This window comes from Barbus barbus (assembly GCF_936440315.1).
Source record: "Barbus barbus genome assembly, chromosome: 3".
In the NCBI taxonomy this organism is placed as follows: domain Eukaryota; kingdom Metazoa; phylum Chordata; class Actinopteri; order Cypriniformes; family Cyprinidae; genus Barbus; species Barbus barbus.
The window spans coordinates 33,169,636-33,187,427 of NC_136731.1; the positions used below are offsets into that span (position 1 = coordinate 33,169,636).

The following is a 17,792-nucleotide window of genomic DNA, read 5'->3' on the forward strand; positions in this document are numbered from 1 at the left end:
TAAATTAAGCAAGACGGAAGAACAGAATGCATTATATGTATTAAACTCCTCTTCCTATCATTCCAATTTGAATTCCAGTTTAACTTCATCTGGGATGTGGCCAATTAAATACAGCTCTTAAATTGAAATCTTTAATTCAGAATTTTGCACAACCCAGAATGATAAACTGATATATCGACAGACAGACAGACAGACAGACAGACAGACAGACGGAAAGAACGATAGACAGACAGACAGAAAGAACGATAGACAGACAGACAGACAGACAGAAAGAAAGAACAATAGACAGACAGACAGACAGAAAGAACAATAGACAGACAGACAGACATAAAGAACAATAGACAGACAGACAGACAGACAAGAAAGAACTATAGACAGACAGACAGACAGACAGACAGACAGACAGACGGAAAGAACGATAGACAGACAGACAGAAAGAACGATAGACAGACAGACAGACAGACAGAAAGAAAGAACAATAGACAGACAGACAGACAGAAAGAACAATAGACAGACAGACAGACATAAAGAACAATAGACAGACAGACAGACAGACAAGAAAGAACTATAGACAGACAGACAGACAGACAGAAAGATAGCATTTGAAGAGCTTGTTGGCCAGACGCAGTGAATTTGTTTGATATATCTGTTAATAATTTAACTTGCGCTAGGATTATTTTAACTGAAAAGACCTGATTTTATCAAAGATTAAACACATTTAACAAAGATATTAATTGAATTATTACTGCGTGTGTGGTAAGAGCTTTGCTAATGATGAGCGGCCTTCAGAATTGATGTGGTGAATTATGAGGAGAAATGCAAGAGGAGAAGGCGGGGAGCTATACTGTTAGTATGGATGTGGGAGAGTCTGCTTTAATGCGTATACCTCTGATGTACTTTGTCAAGTGCATGTATGTTACTTTGTCAAGTGCATGTATGTTTGTGTATAAAATATATATCTATTGCTACATTGTATGTGTCTTTCCCTAATATGCAATAATAAGCATTTGAACATACAACTTACCTTTCCTGGGCCTGTTCTGTGTGATGTACACTGAAAGTATGAGTATAATAACGTGTTTGTTTGTGGGTGCTGCATACCTTTCCTGACATTGCTGTCTGTGGTGCGGAACTCTCCGGTACTGAGAAGGAAGCAGGCCCTATCGTGGGGGTAACGCTCGCGCCCTGTGCATGCCCCCAGCCCACCGGTGGCCGGACTCCTGTCATCTGGCCCCAGCACCTGATCTATGGTGGGACAGTCCTCATTAGCCAGAGCTGCGTTTGCAGCATCTCCATTCTGTTTGGAGTCTGAAAGAAAGAACGAAAGAAAGAAAGAAAGAAAGAAAATTACTATTTGTGGTACTGTGTGCATGTGATATTAGAGACAGTCATAGTAACATGAAAAGCCAGGGAAGAGAGAAGAAAAAATTCAGGGATGAAAAGGGATGAATAAAAAGGAGTAAAAATAGATGCACTACAAAAAGAGCAGCATCACTTGATTAAAATGGTGCAGGGGAACTCAGAACATCACATACACAACATGAATGAGTGTGTCTGAAAGAGGGAGATATGTGCATGTGCACACACACTCAAACAAAGAGGCTGCAGGGGCACTTGTTCTTATAGCTTCCGACACAGCTGTCAAATCTAATCTGACGTGAGTTACCGCTCAACAATTTACAGAAATAAGCCAGGGGCAAAGCCTGCTAAAGACATGGAGAGAGATGGAAAGAAAAAGGAGGATGGAGAGGCGAGGGAGAAGATCACAGAGACCCGTTATGTAGTTGGACCTCATTGGAAAAAATTAAAAATATTTATCAGTGAAAACGCATATGTCTGTGAAATCTGGGAAGATGAACACGTTAACAGTTGAATGGTGACAAAGGGTGATGAATGAATGACACAAAAGTCTATAGCAAAGGTCATGACATAAGGTTCACTACACCAGATATAACTCACTTTCCTGACAGCCATTAAATGACAACCATTGAAGAGATTATAAAAATACTTATAATACAATAAAATAAAACCATTTATTCACCCTAGTTTCTTTAAAAATCCACATGGATTTATTTTATCCATGGAACACTAAAAGGAGAAATCTTGAGCTATATTCAAGCAGCTCTTTTTATACAACAGAAGTAAATGGAAACCATGGCTGGATTTTGAGTAAATAATGAGTACATTTCTGCATGTGCCTCACATAAAGCTATTGTATTGACCTCATTCAATTTGACTGTATGAAATGGAGCAGCTAAGACAAAACATCTCCTTGTGTTTTCCACTGACAAAATATAATCATACGTGTCTGGAATTTTGGGTGAACCTTTTAGAAACCTTCAGCATAAAATCAGTTACAGAATCAGAGCACCTCTCACACAAGCCAAAAAAAACCCACCACACTCACACATGGGGACGGGTGACAAACAAATGACTTCGTTATATGTTTCATACTTTTAGTTTTACACTACTTAATAAAACTTCATTAACAGTACACATGATGGATATGATGTCAGTACTGGTGTCAAGGGCATGTGGGCATGATTTGAAGCTACAGGAGGGCACATGTGCTAAAGTGTTTCCTCACAGCAAGCGTCTCGGGATGCTCATGCTCCCTTTCATTTCCTTGGGAACTTCCAGCTGTGAAAACTCCATGGAAGAGCAAAACAAAGAGGAGGAGCTGAGAACTACAGCTGTCATCCACTCAAGAGGCTGCTTGTTCCAAAAATGTTACTTTCCAAGATAAATGATCTAAAAGTCATCCTATTTATAAGGATGCACTGTCATCTGTCATAATCTGTCTCTTTGGTGTTGAAATCATCTAAATATCGACAGATATGTGGCAGTAAGCACAGTGCTGTTGATTTGAAACCTTTTGCTTATATTATAGATCAAATATAGCATATGCTAATCTGAGAGGCCGTGACTAATCTGGCTCATGTTATTCTTAGCATGGGGTGTTTATATCTGTGTTCTGCTCAGTAATGACAGACGGAGCTCTCTCGGCTGTATGAACTCCCTGGCTGACACCTTCACATGCAAAAACGGTGAAAAAAGGTTCTTAAACAGCATTTTAATCTTGTTTTACTGTAAAACATCCTTACATCAAGAAAAACTTTACTTGAGAAGCAAAATATTTTTACTGGATCTATAAAAATATACTGATTAGGAAAATGTTTTTCTGCAGTGAGTGTGCAAATAGACTGCACACACAAATAGTACTGTAAGCTCCATGTCAATCATCTAGCAAAAGCTGTTTGATAGTTTCAGGAACATTTTCCCTTCTCGTCTTGGAACGCATGCGTAATCCTGCTATAATTTTAATAACCTTCCTGTTCTCTGTCAAACTTGGCCGTGACAGCATAGTTTTGCATATTACTACTCAAATACTTGTTTGTGTGTGTGTGTAGACATTACACAATATTATATAAAAGACCCAGTTTAGGCAATGACAGTTCATTATAAAGAGCTGTAGTTGACGACCACAGGCATTTAAACTTTCTTGATGGGTGAAATGGAGGTAGTTGACATCACACACAAAATACAATCGCTTGAAGTGTTGTGCGTCAATAGCATTTTTTGTTCATAATATAGCTATTAATTGCCTTAAAGGATTAGTTCACTTCCAAAATAAACAAATCCTGATAATTTATTCACCCTCATGCCACCCAAGATGTTCATGTCTTTCTTTCTTCAGTCAAAAAGAAATAAAGGTTTTTGAGGAAAAAAATCCAGGATTTTTCTCCATATAGTGGACTTCAGTGGGAGCCAATGGGTTGAAGGTCCAAATTTCAGTTTCAATGCAGCTTCAAAGGGCTCTACACAATCCCAGCCGAGGAATAAGGGTCTAATCTAGCGAAACGAATAAACGTTATTTTCTAAAATAAATATAAATTGATATACTTGTTTAACCACAAATGCTCATGTTGCACTAACTTTGCCTTACTTTGTAAACATTGGGTTGGTACTTCCACCAGCGTCACACGTGAGTGACCTTTCCAACGTGATTACATAACACGAGAGGTTGAGCTAGAGTAAGATGAGCATTTGTGGCTAAAATGTATATAAATATGTATTTTTTTTATTTTTTTTTAGAAAATGAGCAATTGTTTCACTAGATTAGACCCTTATTCCTCAGCAGGGATCGTGCAGAGTCTTTTGAAGCTGCATTGAAACTCCAATTTGGACCTTCAACTTCTTGTTCCCTGTTGAAGTCCACTATATAGAGAAAAATCCTGGAATGTTTTCCTCAAAAACTTCAATTTCTTTTCGACTGAAGAAAAAACACAGGAACATCTTGGATGACATTGAGCTGGGTAAATTATCAGGAAATATTTATTCTGGAAGTCAACTAATCTTTTAAGGTGCGGTCACATTTGTGAAATTTAAGCAAACTTTTGCAGGCAAAAAAGTAAATTATCGCTTTTCACTAGCATAGCAATGTAGAAAGCATAGCTCACACAGTAGTCACTTTCAAACTGTGTGATAAATTCAAGTGACCAACTCTGTGGGAAACTTTTTCACCCTCGTGCCAAACTCCCAATCATGAGGTCACAATTTCACCCGTTAAATTTCACAGAGCAACTGTAAATGTGAACGCACCTTTATTGTTGGAAATGTAACCTAATAGTGCAAAGAAATGTCACACACACAAACACGTAAACACATGGGTACACTCACACACACACACCTGCTCTGTTAATCTCTATGATTTCCTCCTGTGCAAGAGGGCAGTCTCCTGCCATGCTTCCGGAGACCACCATACTGCCCAGCACATTACCCAAGATCCTGTGTGGCGAGGCAGAGGCCATGGCCAGGGCGTCTGGCTTGCAGTAGTTGGGCGATCCAGGCTGCGGAGCCCGCGGGATGTGCTTGTTCTTCTTTTTGGGCAGCTTCTGCTTGGCCATGGCCAGAGAGTAGTACATGCCGAAGTTGTTTACAATGACAGGCACAGGCATGGCGATGGTCAGCACGCCCGCCAGGGCGCACAGGGCACCCACTAACATACCAGACCATGTCTCTGGATACATGTCTCCATAGCCCAGTGTGGTCATGGTGACCACTGCCCACCAGAAGCCGATGGGGATGTTTTTGAAGGTGGTGTGGGCGCTTGCCGTGGGGTCGGCTGGGTCAGCGCCGATGCGCTCGGCGTAGTAGATCATGGTGGCGAAGATGAGCACCCCCAGAGCGAGGAATATGATGAGTAGCAAGAATTCATTGGTGCTGGCACGGAGCGTGTGACCCAACACTCTCAGCCCCACAAAATGGCGCGTGAGCTTGAAGATTCGCAGGATTCGGACAAATCGCACCACGCGCAAAAAGCCCAGCACATCTTTCGCCGCTTTAGAGGAGAGGCCGCTCAGCGCCACCTCCAAGTAAAAGGGCAGGATGGCTACAAAGTCGATGATGTTCAGCGAGCTCTTGAAGAACTCTGCCTTGTCCGGGCAGAAGATGACACGGGCGAACACCTCGATGGTGAACCAGATGACGCATACGCCCTCCACGTAGGTCAGCCATCTGTCAGTCACTACCTCATACGCAATCTCCTCTCGTGTGACGTTCCCCACTGTCACGTTCTCCGTCTTATTGTAGATGGTGTTGAAGGCCTCGTGTGTCTCCAAGCAAAATGTTGAGATGGAGATGAGGATGAACAGGAGCGAGCCGAACGCCGCATACTGGAAACAGAGAGAGGAAGACACAGAGAGACAGAAAGACACAAAGAGAGATGAGAAGATGAGCACATTAATATTATACAGTGAAATCAGTGAGATCACTATTGGAATAAAGAACTAGTACAGTGCTTAAAGCTGAAGTGTGTCATTTCTGTGGCAGAACTGCAAAAATAACGACAGTCTGATCTAAAACATCAATAACATCATGACTTTTTTTTTCCTCTGCAAACTGCTGTTCTACTGTAGATAAGGAGTCTTTAACAGGGGCTCTGCCAAATATTGTTTAATACCAAACTAAACTTATGTCCCAAATGACATAATATACACTATGTATTTTTTGAAGGTTATTTTCTCGTCCAATGTCTGATAACCATTCCCCTTCCGCTTAGGAAAACTGCGACAGTGAAGCACACGAAACCATTCCAAACTGTTTTTTTTTTAGTTAAATATAGGTATCGTCCAGGTATTTGAAGTGCACTTTTTCTTGTCGAATTTTCAGTGTGAACACACTACTCACACTATTATCAAATGGCATAGAAGTGTGCATAAGTATGTACATTGGGACCTTCCTTTTTGTAAAACAAATGAACATGCTCCAAGCTAAAGCCAACCTTGAGAAGCTGAAATTTGAGTAAACATTTCATTCTTCCAGCCACATTAAAATTTACTACACAAAATCTAAATGTAACAATAATAGTTATTTTAATGGCTTTACAATTTAAGTACCACAGTCTATGTGAATGTGTCAATATAATACAACGTGTTATTATAGACCAGGCTTAAACTGCAATGCTCAATTTCAACAATATGTAACAGAGAGTCCATGCTTGGTCTCAGAATACAACAAAAGGTCTATGGCCTGAAAAAGATTTAATAACCCTTTCCTATATAGATTTTCTAAATCAAATGGCATGCCAGCCTTCCCGTTCTGTGCTTAAAGCCATAAGCTCTTGGCATCAGGTACTCAAGCTCATGCAAAGACCCTTGAAAATAAATAGTCTACATGACAGAATAAGCACTTTAACATCCAGAGGCTGCTGTGATGCAGTTTGGACCACTGCAGAGGTCCTTCACAATCAGAAGGAGGCGTACTACAGATAGAGGGCGCCAAATACTACAACAAAACAGCAAAAGTGCTCAGAGAATAGTGGGAATGGTGTGAATGCAGCAGTCTCATTGACACGCTGCACTGAGGAAACACCACAGGGGAAGAAGATGGGGAAAAGCAGACATTGTGAGTAAGACGAGGAGAATGGATGATGGAGGCAGAAAAAAAATGAGAAGAGATACGTTTACAAGACCTGTAATGGAAGGGGATAAAGGGAGAGAAAAAAAGACACGTATATTTAGAAATAGAAAAAAAAAATCTGAGAGCATTAGGAAATGGAAGGGGGAGAAAAGAGGAAGGGAGGGGACGGTGAATTATAGCAGTGCGCGCTGTGCGTGGTCACCATTCTGAAAACAGAGATGTCATGTTGGCTCTCCTGCAGATAGATTTGCATTGATTGGCTAGTGCACGTATCTTGTTAAAGCCCACAGCCTCTTCTCCTATCACCTGCAATCAATATAATCTGCTTATCTCAGTCCACCTCAGTGCCAGCATCCATACTATTATTTTTTTTTTTTACGTAGCCTGACATTACAGCCATTTATTTGGAAGTGTAGGTCTGTGTGTGTGTGTGTGAAACACTGCTGCTGCTGCTATTCCCCCTCTGCAGTGCTCACATTATTCTCCCCACTCCTCATTTCTCCCCCTCCTCTCTGTCAGTCCACACTTGCCCCTCCTCCCTTTACTGGGGTAAACCATTCCTTTTGCCGAGGAATATCTGTCCACTTCCTTTTCTGGCTCCTCTGCACTGACAGTCCACCTATCCTGTTATCATTTTTTTTCTGTGGCTTTTCTGCAAGTTGCCCAGATGTCCCACACATTTCATAATGACATGCCAGACATTTACACTACAAAAATAAATTTTCACGATCAGTATTTTCTAAATGCATTTACATGAGAAGCAAAAAATTTAACTTACTCCACCTGTTTTGAGTGAATATCACTACATTTTGTTAGATTTATGCTTAAAATAAGAAAAAAAAAACTTGCTAACAGGGTTAGAAAGATAAAAAAATATATTCTCTGAAAAGAAGACTATCTTCATTCCTATTTTATTTGTTAAAGTTGCAATGAAACAGATGTACAGACAGATTTTTCCCCCTCCGTATCGTGACGTACATCTGAGTGAAATCAATAATGGGAAAAGAAAACAAATTAGGGAGGGGACTTGGTTTCATCGGTTGAGATTAGATTTTGAGCTGTGGCTGTTGTGCTCAAATGAATTAAATATTATATTTTTATATGAAAAAAAAAATACATAGGTGATTTGTTCTATAATATCATATAATATAAGATCTATAATATGCATTTACAAAAGAGATGAATGAAACAGGTGAATTTTCATTTCATGTCGACTTTATAATCTTAATCTTATAATCTTATTTTATTGGTAAATTGATCTTATTTTAAAGATGTTTGTATTTGAAAATTCAACAAATATACTAATTATGAAAAATATTATTTTCAGTCTAGATGCACAGACAAACCATTTTCAGTACCCATAAAAAACAATAACACATGAAGAGAACAGACACAGACACAAACACAGTTACTTAACCATTTGAATTAAGACACCTAAAAAAACAGTTTTAAGGACATCTCTCAAATAGCTGCAGTCAGGTCAATCCTCCCATGACGAACGAGGAGCAGTCAAATGAAGGACTGAGGCATCCTGGGAGAATTAACTAATTCCCCAACCCGATTAGCATGAACTAATTTAACGAACCCATCTTGTCGTGCCCTCAAAATCCTGATGAGGGACCCGTTTGTGTGTCAAGCATACACACTACCACGCATGCTGTCACCAGTACTCCACACGTTCTGCTCCAGATACAATCTCTCAAACCTCTGATCACAACTGGGATGTATTGGTGGTAAAAATAAGATATCATTCTAATTTGACAAGAAATCTGTTTTCTCTAATATTCTGGAGAGGAAAGTAGGAAAATGCTGGTGCAGAGCAAAGTACATCATACCATGGATCATCAATTAATGAATTGAACTCTTTTTATTATATATTATTATATATATTTATTATACACACACACATACATATATATATATATATATATATATATAGTCAGGTCCATAAATATTGGGACATCGACACAATTCTAACATTTTTGGCTCTATACACCACCACAATGGATTTCAAATGAAACGAACAAGATGTGCTTTAACTGCAGACTGTCAGCTTTAATTTGAGGGTATTTACATCCAAATCAGGTGAACGCTGTAGGAATTACAACAGTTTGCATATGTGCCTCCCACTTGTTAAGGGACCAAAAGTAATGGGACAATTGGCTTCTCAGCTGTTCCATGGCCAGGTGTGTGTTATTCCCTCATTATCCCAATTACAATGAGCAGATAAAAGGTCCAGAGTTCATTTCAAGTTTGCTATTTGCATTTGGAATCTGTTGCTGTCAACTGTCAAGATGAGATCCAAAGAGCTGTCACTATTAGTGAAGCAAGCCATCATTAGGCTGAAAAAACAAAAGAAACCCATCAGAGAGATAGCAAAAACATTAGGCGTGGCCAAAACAACTGTTTGGAGCATTCTTAAAAAGAAGGAACGCACCAGTGAGCTCAGCAACACCAAAAGACCCGGAAGACCACGAAAAACAACTGTGGTGGATGACCAAAGAATTCTTTCCCTGGTGAAGAAAACACCCTTCACAACAGTTGGCCAGATCAAGAACACTCTCCAGGAGGTAGGTGTATGTGTGTCAAAGTCAACAATCAAGAGAAGACTTCACCAGAGTGAATACAGAGGGTTCACCACAAGATGTAAACCATTGGTGAGCCTCAAAAACAGGAAGGCCAGATTAGAGTTTGCCAAACGACATCTAAAAAAGCCTTCACAGTTCTGGAACAACATCCTATGGACAGATGAGATCAAGATCAACTTGTAGCACAGTGATGGGAAGAGAAGAGTATGGAGAAGGAAAGGAACTGCTCATGATCCTAAGCATACCACCTCATCAGTGAAGCATGGTGGTGGTAGTGTCATGGCGTGGGCATGTATGGCTGCCAGTGGAACTGGTTCTCTTGTATTTATTGATGATGTGACTGCTGACAAAAGCAGCAGGATGAATTCTGAAGTGTTTCGGGCAATATTATCTGCTCATATTCAGCTAAATGCTTCAGAACTCACTGGACGGCGCTTCACAGTGCAGATGGACAATGACCCAAAGCATACTGCAAAAGCAACCAAAGACTTTTTGAAGGGAAAGAAGTGGACTGTTATGCAATGGCCAAGTCAATCACCTGACCTGAATCCGATTGAGCATGCATTTCACTTGCTGAAGACAAAACTGAAGGGAAAATGCCCCAAGAACAAGCAGGAACTGAAGACGGTTGCAGTAGAGGCCTGGCAGAGCATCACCAGGGATGAAACCCAGCGTCTGGTGATGTCTATGCGTTCCAGACTTCAGGCTGTAATTGACTGCAAAGGATTTGCAACCAAGTATTAAAAAGTGAAAGTTTGATTTATGATTATTATTCTGTCCCATTACTTTTGGTCCCTTAACAAGTGGGAGGCACATATGCAAACTGTTGTAATTCCTACAGCGTTCACCTGATTTGGATGTAAATGCCCTCAAATTAAAGCTGACAGTCTGCAGTTAAAGCACATCTTGTTCGTTTCATTTGAAATCCATTGTGGTGGTGTATAGAGCCAAAAATGTTAGAATTGTGTCGATGTCCCAATATTTATGGACCTGACTGTATATACTGTCGCTCAAGTGACTAAAACTGGCCAACTCTTTGTAAATGAATAACTTTCAGATCGTATGAGTGAACGACCCTTTATTTTTGAAGGACCTAAAACCTCAGCGCTTATGCAAGAACAGAATTGAGTTTTTTTGTATCACTGCAGTCTGGCTCCACAGTTGTGGAACGAAGTCTAAGAGCATCACTGTTTAAAGATTTAGAGGATGAATAAGGACTCTAGCAGGAGAGACTCTCCTGGAATGAAGTAACTCTTCACCATAATGCCTTAATGCCACTCCTGGGAGTGTGGACACGCTCCTAATGGCTGTTTGCTGCCCACAGTTCTGCTCTTGTTCCTGTATTCCATTACAAGATACTCTGATGCTACGGAAATGTTTGTATCCATCATGGCCAGCTTTTTCTGTAAGAAAGGTTGCATGATTCCATGCTGTCAAACTTTCTAAAAACATACTGAAACACACCAGACAAAAAATAAAGATAGGTGTGTGTGCATGCATCTAAATGTCCTAAAACCAGCCTCCCGTGTATAAGACAGAATATCAGAACCATAGGAGAATGAGTAAGGATTTTACACACTGGAATGAGTGTACAGTATAACCATAACTTTCTTAACATTAGTTAATGCACTGTGAACTTGTCACGGCATGAGTGAGGAAGGACTCAGGTGCAGAGTTGAGAAGGTGCAAACCTTTTATTTTGCCACCAAAACACAAAATAACATAAACAATATATAATCGGCTCAAGGAAGCGGAGATTCCAGAGCTGGCCGGCAGCATCTGCGGACCACACAAGCTGCTGGATCTCCATGCTACGAGTCCTGTAGCACAAGGCAATAGAGGGTCAGAGAAACGAGAAGTGAGATTCTCAAAAAACACATAACACGAGTGCGGACAAAATAATCTACTCACAACGAGAAACGGAAAAACAGAGACATATATGGGAGTGGGGGAATGAGCGACAGGTGGGGGAGAGTCAGCTTGTGATCCGTGCCCTCCCGCTGCACGATCAGCGCTGATTGCCCAGACCACGAGCTGCCGCACATGACAGGACAACACAGACAGCACGAGGAGCCGAGAAGGCACCCTGAACCGTGACAGAACTAACATGAATAAACAATGAACAACTGTTTTTTCATTAACTAACATTAACGAAGATTAATAAATATTGTAATAAATGAATTGTTCATTGTTTGGTCATGTTAGTTATTACATTAACTTATGTTAACAAATGACACCTTATTGTAAAGTGTTACCAAAAAACAAAAAACAAATAAAAACTATATTGCATACAGAAAGCTATTAGGAGCTTTTACTGTATTTTGTACATATATGATCATGAACAGCACTGTAACAACAGTGAAGTCATTCAGATTCCTGGGCGCCACCATCTCTCAGGACCTGAAGTGAGACAATCACATTGACTCTATTGTGAAAAAGGCCCAGTAGAGGCTGTACTTCCTTCACCAGCTGAGGAAGTTCAACCTGCCACAGGAGCTGCTGAAACAGTTCTACTCTGCCATCAATGAATCCATCCTCTGCACTTCAATAACTGTCTGATTCAGCTCAGCTACCAAATCTGACCTCAGAAGACTACGGAGGGTAGTCCGGACTGCTGAGCGAATCATTGGTACAACCCTCCCCACTCTCCAAGAACTGTACTCATCCAGAGTGAGCAAAAGGGCTGGTAAAATCACTCTGGACCCCTCACATCCAGCACACTCCCTCTTTGAACTGTTAAAGAGCTCTGAGAACCAGAACGACCAGACACAGGAACAGTTTCTTCCCTCAGGCAATCCATCTCATGAACACTTGACAATAAAACGCTGAACACACAACTCTATTATTTATTCACCACACTTGCTTACTTTTTTATCTATCTTTTTCATTTCAAATTGGTGCATATCAAACCTGTACACACATAATTGTCTATATTATATATTGTGTTTTTGCTGTTTTGTACATTGCCTATTTGGATATTTGTATATTATTCTTTATTATCTGTGTGTATTATCTCTATTATCTCTGTTGCACTGTGGAGCTTCTGTCACTACAACAAATTCCTTGTATGTGTAAACATACTTGGCCAATAAAGCTCATTCTGATTCTGATATATTATGTAATTATTATTCATTGTGAGATTATTTTATAATGCATCTGATACTGTCTATTTTTTGTTAAGATTATTACTTCAATATTTTTTTCCCTTTTTTTCTACATAAAAAAAATAATCACTTCTTTTAAGGCAGAAAAATGCTACCATATGTAAATATACTTTAAAATTACTATATTAATATTTTTTCATGTTAATGTTTACATTACAATGAGACTCTGTAACAAATAAAACATATTCCCTAAGATCATCAACTGTAAGATTCCCAATCATTTCAAGAACTAATTGCATATTTATGAGAAATCTTTTCTTTTTTGTGCTATTTATATAGGAGTACATTCAACACAACAAGACCAAGTGAAAGCCCACACTCCATTTAGGATTAGCACAATCATCATCTTTCCCCAGAAAATTGCAGAAACCGTTCAAGAAAGCTCAGGAGAACCTTAAACCATTACTTGACTTGAGAACGGTCGAGTAAGTAAGTAAAGCGAGCTATTCCAAGAGGAGCATTTAAGTGTTGCTTTTCCCAGAGACACTGTGTCAGCTCTGTGGGACACGCCTGCTAGATTTCTGGAGGAATTGCCTGCAGAGCAAATACTAAAAAACATACTCTAGCAAATCAGAAGGCCTGATGAGATCAAAAAGCAATGCATCATGTCTTACAAAACAATATTTTGTTGTATCGTGCAGAACACTGTACAGAACACAGAACTGCACATTCTTTGAAGCACGAAAGGTCAAGGCTTTGGTTTCAGATCCCTCTGAACACTGTTCTCACACCAATGGTGTGTGCGAGTGCTGCATAGTGTCATAGTGCATTATTTCCTTCCTAATTCAAAACCCACACATATGTCATATACATGTTGATTCTGACTGACAACAGCACTGGTGGCCACACTGAGTTTACTGCATGAGTTAAAACCCTCTACAAATTACTGTACCATCACTTGTCACAAATTTGTACATTTGAGTAGTGACCTAGTAACCTAGGTGGCTACAGAAGCATAATCCAGTTGCCAGTCACGTTTTATGTTCAGTTTAAAGAGAACTCAATTTAAACTTAATGTACCTTTTAAAAAATGGCGCTTAAACATGCATGTGACACAGTCATAAGTGTCAGTGTAGCTCATGTTTACATATGAAACCTATTTAAAAGCAGCCCAGAATGAACTGGGTTCACATGCAAATTAACACCGTTACATTTTCATGATGCAAAACCAAATTTTCTGTAATCTGTGCTGTGTTGAGTCGCAGTGGAAGTCGTTTGTCACGCTTTACAATACGAGTGTTTGAATGTAGCCATAGTGTAGAATTATACATTTTACAATGAAACGCTTCTTTGTTTTACATTTTTCTAAATCCCAAAGCTTTTGGTTTGTTTAAAGTTTACATTTTAAATCCCTGATTTTTTATGTGGTCTCATGACTTTTGGACCACACTGTTTACCGAGCACAGCACTGAGTCCACATTTTGTCTTATATCTTGCATGTTCCTGCACTAATACTGCGCCACAGATAAGAAAGTAACCACTGAAATGAATAGAAATAGTCTTCTCCATAGTATGCAAAGCTAAAAGCACAGCTGAATAATTTTTACTATCATTAATAAATCATCTACAGTTGGTGTTTATGAATATACATAGGCTGTGGGCTAAAATTAGAGGTCTAAATTTGTCTGGCGTATTGGAAACAGAAGGCAGAGTCTCGAGAAAAAGGAGCAATTTGGCCGCAAGCGCACAAGTTTAAAGAGCAGATGACTGGAGAGGAGATGGGAAGTGGATACAATAGACGTGGCAGATGTCGTAGTTTAAAGAAGCAGAACTCTATACCATCTTTCACATCCCTCCACCACTCGTTTTAATATGCATCAACAAAATGTTCTGATCTTCCCTGATCTCTCAGGAGAAAATCCCTCCTTTATATTCCAGCCATCTCTGTATCCTCATTCTCTTCACCCGCCGCCTTCATCTTTCTGTTTTTCCTCTGTCCACATCTTTCATTAGACATGGAGTGACCTAATTTTTATTAGCACTGTGCAGTACACCATAAATATTACAGACCACACTCTCTCACACACACATCACAGTTTGCAGGACTCCCATTTATGATCATGTTGTCATACTCTCTTTGTTTTTTGTATCTCTCTTCTTCGTCCATTCCTCTGTCCCTGTCTTCTCTCACCATGAATAATCAATAGAGGTGCAAATATCAATAATAAACACTTAACATTAATCAAATTCCCGACCTCTTTCTTGTTGTTGTCTTGAAAGCACTTTTTTCCTTGAATTGTTTTGTATAGATTTTATGCTTGACTCTTGTCCCAGAAGCAGATTTTCAATTTTAACTATGCAAAGCTGTCATAAAAATATGAGAAAGAGTGGAATAAACAAACAATTTTTTTTTTACACAAATTACTACTGTCCTTCTTTTGTGGTGTTAACTCTACTGCCAACAAATTTGTATCCAATAATTTTTTTTAAGTTAGCGTAACCTGTTTAATCACCCAAACAACACAGTCAGTGAATATCAGCTTGAGACAAAATATAACAAAAATAAAGACAAAATTTATGAACAAAATATATGTTATTTAGGCATCATTTCTAATTTTGTTAAATTACGCAAAAAGGGTAAAAATATAGTTTCATTATGTGAATTTGGTGCTAGGTGTGAACTAAACCTTAGAGAGACAAAGGAGTCTATAATTTTATTCTAAAAATGTTTCAAATGCCCTTCCTACCACTGCCATTTCCACCTCAGAATATACAGTATATAAACATAGTATTGTTAGTACTAAAAATACAGTTCACATTTATTTTCCACAAAGTCAAAGACACACCCAGCTGCATGTGTTTTGCCGCTAAAAATGGTAAGAGTACATGGCTGAAAAAATACAAGAATCTAAAATGGTAACACGGTAAGATTGTCTGAGAGGTGAAATAAGATGTCAAGAAAAATACAAAGAAAGGAGCAAAGCGTGTTTGTCGGTCAAAGATTTAAGAGAATTAACAAAGAGTCAAATAGGGAAGTGCAAGCATAATGGAACAGTGCAGAGAAGTACAGTAGGATTAAGAGGAAAAGAAGCTGCATTTCCGACAGAAGATTACAGCACACTATTAGCATCAATTAACTGGGATGTATAAAGCCCTACAGACAGGTCCATACTAATCAGAGCCCGGTGATGCATACGTGACCTAACTATGCCACAGAGAGAGTGATACTAAGACAGGAAAAGAGAAAGAGTGTGTGAGAGAAAGAAACTAGCAGAACAGGACAGGAAGAGAGGAAGCGAGTGCATCAGAATTCATCAGGAATAGATCAGAACAGGGCTACATAAGAATGTTAATTCAGAATGGAGAACAAGCAGGAAAAAAACCTGCCTTCCTCATGTACACAATGGGAAAAAAAGAAAATCAGAATTCAGATCCCAAATGTACAACACACTATTGAGTCAGCTCACCTGCCTTTTCTCTACTTTGTACAAATGAGTGCTCTAGCAGACATAAAATAATGTTATTGTTACATTTTCAGACAACATTGCTATTTTAGGATTACTGCACATGTATGCAAGTCCCATTGTGTAATTTTGAAGAAATAAGCAATTCTGTACATTCCTAGCTAACAGGAAACAATACCTGTTAGTTATGAACAAATAGTGCTCCATTAACTGTAAAGGAATAGTTCACCCAGAAATTAAAATGACCCCATGATTTACTCGCCCTCAAGCCACCCTAGGTGTATGTGACTTTCTTCTTTCAGACAAATACAATCGTCTGAAAGAAGCTTTATAAGGTTTATAATGGCAGTGAATGGGGGTCAAGGTTTTGAGGCTCCAGGGGTGAATAAATGCTTTCTGAAGCAAATCGATATGTAATTGTAAGAACATTATCCATATCTAAAACTTTATAAACTGTAATCTCTAACTTCCACTAACTGTCGTACTCATGTACACAATAGAGTGATGTCCAGCGGATGACATATACGCTCCAGTAAGAATACACTTTTTGAGTTTCAAAATCTCGACCATAATTCACTGCCATTATAAAGCTGGGAAGAGCCAGGACATTTTTCAATATAAGTCTGAAAGAAGAAAGTCATGTACACCTATGGGATGGCTTGAGGGTGAGTAAATCATGGGGTAATCTTCATTTTTGGGTGAATAATCCCTTTAATAGACCATTCGTTCAAAGTTATCTAATCTTTAATAATGTTCTCAATATGTTCGTACAAAAACACTATGTATAGGTTGTTCATGGAAACTTTTCTCTAAAACATTTTAGTTGAAAGTTCGTCCAACCCAAAAGGTTCTTTGTGGCAAAAGAGGGTTCTTCAGATTATAAAAAGACAAGAAAGAGATGGTTCTTTTAAGAATCTTTGTCTGAACGGTTCTTTGTGGAACCAAAAATGGTTCTTCTATGGCATCGCTGTGAAGAACCTTTTAAGCACCTTTATTTTTAAGAGTGTATAGTTCCCATAATGTTTGCAAAATGATAAAATGGAATGTTCCCTTAATGTTTGGATAATCCGGAAACGTATTATTTAAACATTATAAAAAACTGACATTGAACATTGAGAAATAATGCTTTCATAACTTAATGGAAATATCAGAAAAATGAACACATTTTAGTTAGCTGTAGTGACTACTTAATGTTTGATGAAATGAAATGAAGATGAAGTCTCCATTATTGGCAGTAGCCTTAAAATGCTGTACAGTATCTTTTACAGAGAAATAGGCCAGTTCATATTCCAAAACAATTTTCCATATACTGCTATGCACGTTAATACCCCAACACATAAAATAAAGAGTGGGATTTTCAAGAAAACAGAGAGACACCATGAAACTGACTGAACTCTATAAATGATTCACTTGCAGGTATATGAATGGGACACCATATATAGATATGAAATATAATAAAATGGAGATGCTTTATGCATTAAAAATGTAGCATTAAAATTATTTATACACTGTTAGTTCATCTAACACAAGCAATAGCAGATACATTTGAAGAAACCATTTACTTGAAATTTGTGAAGAGTTTAATTTAGTGAGTAAAATAGGGTTTTAAGATCTCAAACATCTGTTTGACTTAAAACAGAATCTGTTTTCTTGTGCACCATACAGTAAATAGCATGCAAGTGTGAATATAATCACAGAGTGTAATGGTCCGTACG

The 17,792-nt window shown here is 38.8% G+C and overlaps 1 protein-coding gene across 1 annotated transcript in view; it reads right to left on the reverse strand.

The window, feature by feature from the left end:
• Window positions 1-17,792, reverse strand: part of LOC306851797 (voltage-gated potassium channel KCNC1-like) — a 60,188-nt gene that overhangs the window by 17,762 nt on the left and 24,634 nt on the right. Inside the window, exons 2-3 of the mRNA XM_079388242.1 lie at window positions 4,691-5,675; window positions 1,102-1,308 (exon numbers count right to left, since the gene is read on the reverse strand). Of these exons, the coding sequence (XP_079244368.1) occupies window positions 1,102-1,308; window positions 4,691-5,675 (1,192 nt within the window). The remainder of the gene's footprint in view (window positions 1-1,101; window positions 1,309-4,690; window positions 5,676-17,792) is intronic.